Here is an 11973-nt window from a genome sequence, read left to right as displayed (position 1 = left end):
GTCTGATAAATACGACTTAAACCAGCTAAGTGCGGATCCTTTAATGCCTATTAGATGACGATGATGATGATGATGATGATGATGCGGCTGTGGCGTAGTGGAGAGCAAGGTAGTTCTCCAATCAGAGGGTCGGTGGTTCGATACCCGGCTTCGGCAGTCGATGTGTCCTTGGGCAAGACACTTAACCCCAAGTTGCTCCCGAAGGCTTGCCATCGGTGTGGACTGGATGTTGCATGAATGTTAGTTAGAGTCTGATGGTGGCACCTTGCATGGTAGCCTGTCATCAGTGTGTGAATGGGTGAATGATATGTAATATACTACTGATTGTAAGTCGCTTTGGATAAAAGCGTCTGCTAAATGACTGTAATGTAATGTAATGTAATGTAATATTTAAATGCTATCTTGCTGCTGCTCAGGGGAGTCGCCCCTCAGTTAAAAACTCCCTGTGGAGTCCAAACGACCAAAGACTCAAGAGTTTACCATCAAATATCATCTGTTAATAATAAACACTTATTTTTTCCTTATCTGACTTGTTTCTCTTGATTGAAACACGTTTGTGTCGACTAATCAATCATCGTTGGGTGGGTCATGTTCAAAGCCTCCATTGTGTCTGCAATGAGTTGTGGTCGGAGTGATCATCCGTGCTTGTCGTGGTGGAACCTTGGGACCTGTCCAGCTGAAGAAGTAGCCCTTTCAGGCTGGTCTGTACCAGGGCTCTCAGGAAACAGCAGACAGATGCAGAAGGCTCTGGACATTGTTGGGCGGTCCCCTCTTCAGCGTCGCGTGGAGGCCGGGGACAGTTCCTGTGGAGTGGCAGATTCTTGTGGTGGTTCCCATTAAAAAAAATGAAGACCAGCAAGTGTCCTCCAATTATCACAATGCCTAGCCTCCCTAGGAAAGTTTATTCTAAGGTGCTGGAAAGGGGCCTCAGATCCAGAAGGAGCAATGTGGATTCCATCCAGGCCATGGAACAGCACTTTACTCTTGCAGGTCTGTAGGAGGGCTCATTGGAGTTTTCCATCCAATCTTCATGTTGGTGGACTAAGAGAAGGCTTATGTGTTCCCTGGGGAGTCCTGTAGGGTATACCGCAGGAATATGGCGTACCTGGGTCATTGCTACGATCCATCAGGTCCTTGTATGACCAAAGTGAAAGCTGTGTCTAAGCACACAACACAAGCAAAAAAAGACATTAAAGATTTCAAAAAAAGGCAATACATATAATAGAAATATAAACATAACATTCACACCCTGAGGTATAAACCAGTTTGTAGTTTTTGTACCCCAGTACATCCTTTGTACCCTTCACTTCTTTTAGGCTACTGTTCTAACTGAAATAAGTACAAAGGAGTTCTTAAAGTGATTCAGTTTACACCGCTGTGTGATGTTTTGTCTGCCTTATGATAGCAGCTCATATTGAGAGCAGCTCTTCTTATGAATGTCTACTCTAATAGCTTTCTACATAGTCAACTGATGGAGTAAACATGGCACATAGAAGAACTATTCAGCCTGTTTAAATTTAAAAACAGGAGAACAAACTTTGTGCTGCAATGCTAATTTATTACCATATTGTTATGCTGTCGATGTAGCCTAAAACTATTAAAACAGCGTACAGCCAGCCATCTCTCTTGAAAGCAGGAGTGACCAAACTGTCTGTGGACTTAACACCCTTATGACATCTGAGATTTGAGCGTTTAATCAAAGCAAAGTGTCTTTTTCTTCAGAGGGCAGCTCTGATATTAGTTTTGATATTTTTTTAATGCTGAGTTATATTTCAGTCTGTTTTCAGGAAGTGCTTCTGTTAAAGTGATGTGCTCCAGTACCCAGAGTGCTTTGTGTTTCTCTTTGCAGCCGTCTTTGTGTTTCTTAAATCAACTTGTCAACTCAGTGATGAGTTTTTAGGTCAGCGAACAAACAGAGCGTCGCCATGCCAACTGGTTTAGGTTGGCCCGCTTCTCCTAGACCTGCAAAGGTTAAACTTCACTAACATCAGTCGTCGTCAGTCCAGATGGTAGAGCGAATAGGGGAGGAAGTGTGGGGGCCTCTCTGTCGGCCATAGCTCCAGTTTTTACCTGCAAACAAAGAGTCAAGTGTTGGGTTTCTACATCACTCTGACTGCCTTTGTGAAAGTGTGAAAGCAGAGTGGAGCTCAGACGGATCCTGATCTCTGAAGACAAAAATCCCCTGAACAGGAGGCAGAGAGAGGCTGACTGGCTTCAAACACAAAATCAAGAGTCAGTCAGGATCATCAAATCACAATAACGGCTCTTCACCTGCAGAACAAACAGGAGCTGACCTCAAAACACTATGAGCTTTTCTTCTTGTTTCAGATTCTGAAACAAAATTTACAACATTAATTTACAACATTGACATCTATTGACAGAAGTCAATAGATGTCATGTGACCAGAATGAACAACATAACAGAGATACAACACATTCAGTGTATATGACATAAATGATTCATATAATCACAGTAGTAAGCAGAGTAACCAAGGAAAAAATGAAGACTACTTATAATAACAGCAGCAATGAATATAGTAGAATTGAAATAATGAAATAGGGAATAATAATAGTAATGTGACTAATGATAATAATGGTAGTAGCAGTGGGTGTCAGCCGGGTCACAGCAGGAGGCACGACCACAGTCCAGGTACAGCCACGATTTATGGAAATCTGCGAGGCGAGAAAGCACAAAGACTCCAGGGTAGAAGCAAAGCCAGTAATGTGCATAAATAGGACATGAATACATGGTATTCATGTCCTATTAAGGTAGACTCCATCAGAGTTGTTTTCAGGGTTTTTCAAAGGGAAACGGCCATTCAGCAGTTAGCAAAAATCAGTGAGGTAGGTTACCAAAGTATCTAATCAATAACGTTATTGATAATGTGATTGAAAGCACTAGCTGAGTCAACATTGACTGCATTAAGTTTTGAATTAACTGGAAGGGTTAGTTTTTATTTTTAAAGTGGGTTTGTATTTATGCTGCAAGGTAAAATTACAGTTTTTGTCAATAGAGTCCTGTGGCTTTGAGAACGATATAACGGCTTCAGTTCTCCTTCTACCTTTTAATATCAGTATCAAGTGTACTCTCCTAAGAATATTAGTGTGACGATCTTGGTTTTATTTTCGTGTGTTTCCTGTTTTATTTTGAAGTTCCCTGCCTCTTGTGTCTTGTTTTCATTTCACTTCCTGCCCTTGTATGTTTTCCCGCCTTATTAATTGTCTGCCCCGCCCATGATTCCATCCACCTGTGATGATAGTCTTGTCAGCCTTGTTCTGTTCCCTTCTGTTTCTTCCACCTATCAGCTCTCAGCCCTCATGTCTGCCCACCTGTGTCTGGTTGTCTGATTAGTTTCTTGTGTATTTATAGTCCTGTCTTTAGTCTGCTAGTTGTTGGGTCGTCTGTTCTGTCTGCTGTGTTCTGTCTATGTTCCTGCCATGTTCCTGCCATGTTCCGTCTATGTTCCTGCTATGTTCCTGCTGTGTTCTGTCTGCTGTGTTCTGTCTGCTGTGTTCTGTCTGCTGTGTTCCGTCTATGTTCCGTCTATGTTCCTGCTATGTTCCTGCTATGTTCCTGCTATGTTCCTGCTATGTTCCGTCTATGTTCCTGCTATGTTCCGTCTATGTTCCTGCTATGTTCCGTCTATGTTCCTGCCGTGTTCCTGCCATGTTCTTGCTATGTTCCTGCTATGTTCCGTCTATGTTCCGTCTATGTTCCCGTGGATATTCCTGGTTCCTGTTTCTCATCATTTTTTCGTGTTGGACTTTCTGTTATTATTTTAGTCATCACCTCCATGTAAGTTTTTTGTTTTGGACTTTGTTTATTAAAACCCTGTGTAATTTTCCCTCCTCTTATGTTTCTGCGTTTGGGTCCATCTCCTGTTGCCTCTTTACTAAAACCCTGACAGTTAGAATTTTTTCACCGCTTGACCTTATTGTCAGACAGTTGTTTCCAATGGGAATCTGCAATGATTATATTCGGCTTTTAAAGCCACCAGACTCTATTAACAGTAATAGGATTTCATTTGCAGAAGAGAAGTCAACAGCTGCCTCCATCCGTTACTTGGTTTCTGTTATTGTGTGACTTTCGGATCCACAAGAACGCGATCTAATTTACTGTAGCTATCCCAGTGACTATGGATCGGGATCTATATGTGGACATTGTGCAAAAATATGTGGGAACATTTTTAGAAGGGTTTGGCGAGAAAGCATTTTAACACTAAAACACACAGATTTTGACCAACATTGTAATGTTCATATTTAACTACACGTCTACTACACAACTGTAAAGATACACACTTTAACATGTACAGACTGCAGAGTCCAAAACATCTCTAAGAACAGATGATTGACTGGTTCTTAAAGATGTAATCAGGTGTTTGAAGGCATCTGTTTCTCACAAAATGAAGAGACAACGATAATGATTGAATGTTGATAGACATCATTGTTTAATGATGGAGCTAAAAAAGGCAGAAATGCAAATAAATTAGATGAAGTTGGCAACAGCAATATTTTTTCTTTTCACAATGAAGCAACGGCCAAAGACTGATGAAAGCATTTACAGGGGGTTTCTGTTTCATCCAATAATGAATCCTAATAATACTCACAGCTCGTTAACTGACACATCCTGTTAATATACTCCCAGCTCGTTAACTGACACATTGTCTAGTTAACATACTCCCAGCTCGTTAACTGACACATCCTGTTAATATACTCCCAGCTCGTTAACTGACACATTGTCTAGTTAATATACTCTCAGCTCGTTAACTGACACATTGTCTAGTTAATATACTCCCAGCTCGTTAACTGACACATTGTCTAGTTAATATACTCTCAGCTCGTTAACTGACACATTGTCTAGTTAATATACTGACACATTGTCTAGTTAATATACTCTCAGCTCGTTAACTGACACATTGTCTAGTTAATATACTCTCAGCTCGTTAACTGACACATTGTCTAGTTAATATACTCTCAGCTCGTTAACTGACACATTGTCTAGTTAATATACTCTCAGCTCGTTAACTGACACATTGTCTAGTTAATTTACTTTCAACATCCAGGTCTTTGGCTTCCTTCTGAATCTAAATATCTACCAGGAATGTGTGGAACTATCAACATTCAACTTATATAATAATATTATAATATTGATACTCATAATGTTTTGCTCCAGCAGCCGGCTTTAATACATCTCTTTCAAGTATCTCAACAGCATCAAAAGTCTTTACACAGGCAGAACCTTAACAATAGAAAACAATGGACAAACACTGGATTACAACAGAGAAATCACACATATAAATGTAGACGGATCAGGTTTGACTGTTGCATAGTATTCTCAGGTAGTTCCAATGTGGAAAAGAGTCTCTCCCAATAAGAAATACAATGGTTCGTCACTAAACATAAATACTTCATCTTTACTGGGAAAGTGCTGGACTGATATTTTTCCTGCGGGAAGCAGGAAGTGTTTCTTACATCTTTATGAGTGTTTACGAACAGCCGCACTCATCCACAATCATGTCCTGGATGTCCTTCTTGATGATCTTCTGCTCTTCGTTGTAATACAGCATTGACATCGCACGCAGCCTCGTTGGCACGCAGCATGACTTGATGTTTTGAAACGGGCTGTAGCCCCTCATCCGATAATGATTGATGACCGTTGAATGGAAAGAAAGGGATGAGCCACTGAAACTCGCCATGTGGTTTGGACAGTCGCCCTCGCAGTAGTTGGCATGGTAACCAGAGGGAGCGATAATCCAGTCGTTCCAGCCAATATCTTTGAAATTCACGTAAAACTGTCGTTTGCAGCAGACCCGTATTTTCCCGTCACACTCCAGACCTCGTTTGAATCGTCGTTGAGCCGCTTCTTCAGCTCGCAGTGCGACCATGAGGAACGGACGGTGAGACTGATCCCTCCCACCGGCTCGCTCGCCGGCGGCAGGCACCAGGATAGGCGAGGCTCCGGCCTCGGAGCACAGCGGGCAGGAAACCCGCAGGCTGAGCGAGCTGCTGCCGCCGTCCAGCAGAGTCTGAACACTGCGGGAGACCGCCAGGGTGTGCCAGCCGCTGCGACGAATGTCCACCATCTTCTCTGAAACACACTCTTCCTTCTCATCATCATTCTCATGATGAAGCTGAAGCAGCCGCAGCGTCACTTTGCCTTTCACTCGGTTTGCCTTTGACATCTTCAGGAAGATCCAGACATTCGCCTGTTCCACCACGGACGAGCCGCTGCCCTCCTTCGAAATGTCAAAGGTCACCATGTTGAAAGAGTCTCCTGCCGCAGAAAGCACAATGAGCATGTTAGCAGGAATTTAGAGAAATCCACCAGATAAATTAAACATTCACATGACTGCCATTAACCGGACTGAAATCATGTAACAGAAGGTCTCTGCTAGACTGAAGTGGTCTCTACTGGTCTCCAATGTGAACACTTCCACTGAGTCCACTGTTCTGTCACCATTTATTAAAGTGCATCCCCATTTAAGTTTCACTTTGTACATGACCGCTGACCTCCGTTTGATGGTCCTGCTCTTAGCAGTTCTTCATATTGTCTACTGATAAACCTGTTTTCTCTTTGATTTGGGAAAAATAAAGAAGTCGAACCTGATGAAGACGCAGTAAACTTTAGCCTTCATGAAAACCTAAACATTAACATCACTGAGAAGAAACATTTAAGAAACATTTCCCTTACGGTTTGAACCCTGACTTAAATAAAAACATGATTTGATCCAGCTGTTTTGGTCTGAAGTGAATGATCGGCAACATAAAGAAAGTGTGACCCCGCTGTCTGAACACCCCCCCCCCACCCTTCTGTTTCTGTCTTCCTGTCATTTGAATGACTGAACAAAGAAAATGTCATTAACAAAAAATGCATGAATGGAGCCACTGCCTCTAAATATACTCAATATGAGCAGAGACACTAAAAAAAGAAAAGGCCTGTTGAAGGCCACACGCACACGTACATGCACACGCACACACACACACACACATACTCTTTGTTTCCTGCTGCAAAATAATTACTGAGGCCTAGATTTGTCTGAATGAAGAGATTATTTACGGCCTGAGACCACTTGGTATGTCCCCCCCCCTCGTTACTGTCCTCTAATTTCGGGCAGCCTTTGAGGGCCATTTTTAATTAAAGATTCCTCTCAAAGAGAAGACTATTTATAGCACAAAGCCATTCTGTACATTTATGTAAGCAAACAAGCAACGGGACAATGCGATTGGTCACGAGCTGGTTCAAGTTCATGAACACAAAACTTCACAAGGGTTTGTGATCATCAACAAATTTAATGAGTGGATTTCCAAAACAGGGAGAGGCTGTGACTCTGGAGAGACTCCTTTTAGAACCAGATCCATCAGATAATTTGTTTAACGTTCAGTCAGAGTTCACAACGTCTGATTATTCACCTGATCGAGCAACAATCAGGCTTCTGCGTTGGTCTAGTCACTCGCTCAGCTCCCTAAGAACCTCCACCCATGTGGTACAAAAAACAGGATGAAGGGATGAGATCCTACAGGAATGAATGCATGAATGAAGATCGGCTTGATCTTCAGATGCAGATCATTATTTCATCTGTCAGTAATTCACTTCCAGATATAGTATGTGTAAGATAAAATAGAGTTCACTGAGTAGAATCAATAGAAGCAGTCTGTGTGGCTGCTCATGTATTGTGACTGTGGAAATCTGTCAACAAACTTTGAACTTTTGGGATTTTTGTGAATGAGCTGATAACAGAGAACACAGACAGACAGACAGGCAGACAGACAGACAGATAGACAGACATCTCTCTAATGGAGCTGATGGTCAGTAGACCTCAGTGGAGTCTCTAAATCCAGGCAGGACCATATTTATCCAGGCTATATGTAGATAACCGGCTCACATACTTGTGTATCTTTGTTTCTACTTTTCACAGAGTTGGAGTAAAACATTTCTGATTGGTAGTCAGACTCACCTGGCTCTGCAAAGGTAATAATTTCAGATGGTGGTTCAGGTGGTGTTGGGGGCCAGGGGCCCCGGCCCTCCTCCTGGATCTCCACGCTGCCGTCTTCAGCCACGCGGCCAACATGCAGCTTCTTGATGGCGTTAAGCAACGCTGCGCGAGGGACTGGCTGTGTCAGGTTGGGCCGAGTGCTCAGGTGCAGCATATTGAGAATATGAAGCTTCACAGCCTCCACCATGTCGTTCTGTCCTCCTGATGAAGACGAGTTCGTCCTCATCTGAAGCAGAGAGCAGGACGGACAGTCTGAAGATGGCGCCCCCTCCTGAAGCCGAGAAGCCATATCAACCTTAAGAGCAGGAGAGACTGTGGGAGAGGCGTCAACGAGAAGACCGACAGCCATGAAGAAGAACACAGAAAACTGAGAGGACATGATGGCCGCCGACTGACACTGATGCTCCAACAGTCTCACAGTAGAGACAATATGAGTACAGTTTGAAGAGTGAGTATCTGAAACAGGAAGCAGCTGGTGAACAGTTCAAATTCCTTTAGATCGAAACCTCACACGCAGTAGAGTCCAGCAGTAGAGTCTTTCTGATGTTTGAGGTGAGTGAGGAGATGCAACAGAAACATGAAGAGGTCAGCAGCTCACGGTGAACTTCAAAATCCTCACAGATTGTCTGCAGAGTTCACAGAGGAGCAGCACACTGGTGATTTGGCCCTCAGTCTGGTCCTCAGGCAGGTCTTTGAATCTCTAAGGTGTTGCAGACCTGGTCCTAATGTATCCCGATGGTTCTGGTCCTGATGGTTCCGGTCCTGATAGTTCGGTGGTTTGAGCTGAATGAACACCGTGTGCAGGGTCACTCTACTCTCCCTCTCTGCTCTGTTACTGTAATTATACCTCTCTCTGTTTAATCCCTCCCCCCTTCCACCGAGGTATTCCCTGTGATTCACACACACAAACGCACGCACACACACACACACACACACACACACACACACACACACACACACACACACACACACACACACACACACACACACACACACACACACACACACACATACACACACACACACACACACACACACGCATAAACTGTGAGTAAAGTCTCTCAGAATATCTCAGGACTCTTTGTGGTGTTTCCTCCTGAATGAACGTCACGACAGAAGAGGAGGAGGAAGGAGAGAAGAGTAGGAAGAGATGGTGTCCCTGATTCATTCATACCGCACACACACACACACACACACACACACACACACACACACACACACACACACACACACACACACACACACACACACACACACACACACACACTCTGGTGACTCAGCACAGAATCATCATCACCTCACGTGGAGGAGAAACTCTGTTGGTGTAAAATACATTTTTAAAGGAGTTTGTTGTTATAGTTCTGCACACAGCAGATGGAGCAAGCTCAGAACAGACACGTCACACACACTCACTCACACACACACACACACACACACACACACACACACACACACACACACACACACACACACACACACACACACACACACACACACACACACACAGAGACACACATTGTGACATCAGCATGCCCTCTGCTGGTGGAATAAAGATGTTACGGTGTCCTTACCTGAGCCATGTCCTCTGATACACCTTTTTTTCATGGAGCATAAGATCTCAATAGTCTGAACAACCATGTCCCCCATAATAACCATTTTAAAATCTATTTCGAAAACAGTCTTTATAACTTTGACCTATAAATAGTCTACAAAGGTTCGGTGTGTAGGTTTGTTGGCATCTAGTGGTGAGGTTGCAGATTGCAACCAACAGTAACTTCTCCATTGTGCCAAGCATGTCGGAGAACTACGGAGAACTACGGTGACTAATATGAAAATGTGAAAATGTGAAAATGCAAATCCTTCACGATGGAGCGGTCAACTTGATTTCCTTATCACAAACCGCAGGTTCGAGAAGTGCGGAGACAAGTTGGCAAAAAATGGAGAAATGAGAAAGGCCCATACAGATATTTGCCGTTTTTGGCAAAAATGACATAAGCCTTGGTGAAATATTTTGTACTTTTATACTATGTCAGTGTGACTGTGAAATGTGAAGTGTGACTGCTTATAGAATACCAATAACTGAACAAAAATAAATGGTGAGGGTCAGTAATCAGTGACGTAAGTATGTGGAGATGTGTGAAAATGTGTGGAGCAAACAAAACTGAACAGCAGCCGGTTCAGCCCAGGAAGAGAGAGTCCATGTTGAGGAGAGACTTTAAAGCACCAGGCTCAGGTGTGGCTCAAAATTCTGCAAGACACAGAAGAGGAGGAGAGGACGGAGACCCCTAGTGGAAGGGTAGGGGCCGTTCCTCAAATAATGAAAACATAATCTAATGTGGAAGGAGTGAAACGACAAAATGATTGGTTTTGGCTGGACTAGATTGAGATGTTCAGTATAATCGAATGACTAAAAAGGACATTTGACACTGTACTATGATTTAATAAAAAAATTGCTGACATAATTGAGAGAGAACATTTTTTGATTAGATGTAATGACTATAAGGTCTTCATACCCATACTGCAGTGTTTGTTACACGTACTGCAGTGTTTGTTACCCATACTGCAGTGTTTGTTACACATACTGCAGTGTTTGTTACCTGTACTGCAGTGTTTGTTACCTGTACTGCAGTGTTTGTTACAGTGTTTGTTACCCGTACTGCAGTGTTTGTTACCTGTACTGCAGTGTTTGTTACCCATACTGCAGTGTTTGTTACCTGTACTGCAGTGTTTGTTACCCATACTGCAGTGTTTGTTACACGTACTGCAGTGTTTGTTACCTGTACTGCAGTGTTTGTTACCTGTACTGCAGTGTTTGTTACCTGTACTGCAGTGTTTGTTACACATACTGCAGTGTTTGTTACCCGTACTGCAGTGTTTGTTACACATACTGCAGTGTTTGTTACACATACTGCAGTGTTTGTTACCCGTACTGCAGTGTTTGTTACCTGTACTGCAGTGTTTGTTGCACATACTGCAGTGTTTGTTACACGTACTGCAGTGTTTGTTACACATACTGCAGTGTTTGTTACACATACTGCAGTGTTTGTTACACATACTGCAGTGTTTGTTACGCAGTGTTTGTTACACGTACTGCAGTGTTTGTTACACATACTGCAGTGTTTGTTACACGTACTGCAGTGTTTGTTACACATACTGCAGTGTTTGTTGCACATACTGCAGTGTTTGTTGCACATACTGCAGTGTTTGTTACACGTACTGCAGTGTTTGTTACACATACTGCAGTGTTTGTTACACGTACTGCAGTGTTTGTTGCACATACTGCAGTGTTTGTTACACATACTGCAGTGTTTGTTGCACATACTGCAGTGTTTGTTACACATACTGCAGTGTTTGTTGCACATACTGCAGTGTTTGTTACCCGTACTGCAGTGTTTGTTACACATACTGCAGTGTTTGTTACACATACTGCAGTGTTTGTTACACGTACTGCAGTGTTTGTTACATACTGCAGTGTTTGTTACTGCAGTGTTTGTTACATACTGCAGTGTTTGTTGCACTGCTGCAGTGTTTGTTACACATTTGTTGCACTGCAGTGTTTGTTGCACATACTGCAGTGTTTGTTACCCGTACTGCAGTGTTTGTTACACATACTGCAGTGTTTGTTACACATACTGCAGTGTTTGTTACACATACTGCAGTGTTTGTTACCCGTACTGCAGTGTTTGTTACACATACTGCAGTGTTTGTTACACATACTGCAGTGTTTGTTACCTGTACTGCAGTGTTTGTTACACATACTGCAGTGTTTGTTACACAGTGTTTGTTACACATACTGCAGTGTTTGTTACACATACTGCAGTGTTTGTTACACATACTGCAGTGTTTGTTACACATACTGCAGTGTTTGTTACACATACTGCAGTGTTTGTTGCACATACTGCAGTGTTTTCTTGTATGTGCTGCAGTGTTTTCATGTCCCTATTGCATTGACACAGCAACCACTTTATTCAACATACAGT

General features: G+C 42.8%; 1 protein-coding gene across 1 annotated transcript; it reads right to left on the bottom strand.

Annotated features, from left to right (window-relative positions):
- Positions 1-4874: 4874 nt before the first annotated feature.
- Positions 4875-8769, bottom strand: inhbab (inhibin subunit beta Ab). Its single transcript, XM_054596209.1, has 2 exons — positions 7955-8769; positions 4875-6273 (listed from the first exon to the last, which is right to left on the bottom strand). The coding sequence occupies exons 1-2, from the start codon at positions 8370-8372 to the stop codon at positions 5486-5488; spliced, it is 1206 nt and encodes a 401-aa protein (XP_054452184.1). The 5' UTR covers positions 8373-8769; the 3' UTR covers positions 4875-5485.
- Between the last annotated feature and the right edge of the window lie 3204 nt (positions 8770-11973).

This window comes from Anoplopoma fimbria, chromosome 3 (genome assembly GCF_027596085.1).
Source record: "Anoplopoma fimbria isolate UVic2021 breed Golden Eagle Sablefish chromosome 3, Afim_UVic_2022, whole genome shotgun sequence".
NCBI classification, from domain to species: domain Eukaryota; kingdom Metazoa; phylum Chordata; class Actinopteri; order Perciformes; family Anoplopomatidae; genus Anoplopoma; species Anoplopoma fimbria.
The sequence above is the reverse complement of the archived record's forward strand: the minus strand, read 5'-3'. Positions and strand labels throughout refer to the sequence as shown.

Coding starts and splice junctions, on each gene's coding strand:
- inhbab (XM_054596209.1), bottom strand. CDS start 8,372: ATGTCCTCTCAGTTTTCTGTGTTCTTCTTCATGGCTGTCGGTCTTCTC. Junction 6,274..7,954: donor TATTACCTTTGCAGAGCCAG/GTGAGTCTGACT, acceptor TTTCTGCGGCAG/GAGACTCTTTCAACATGGTG.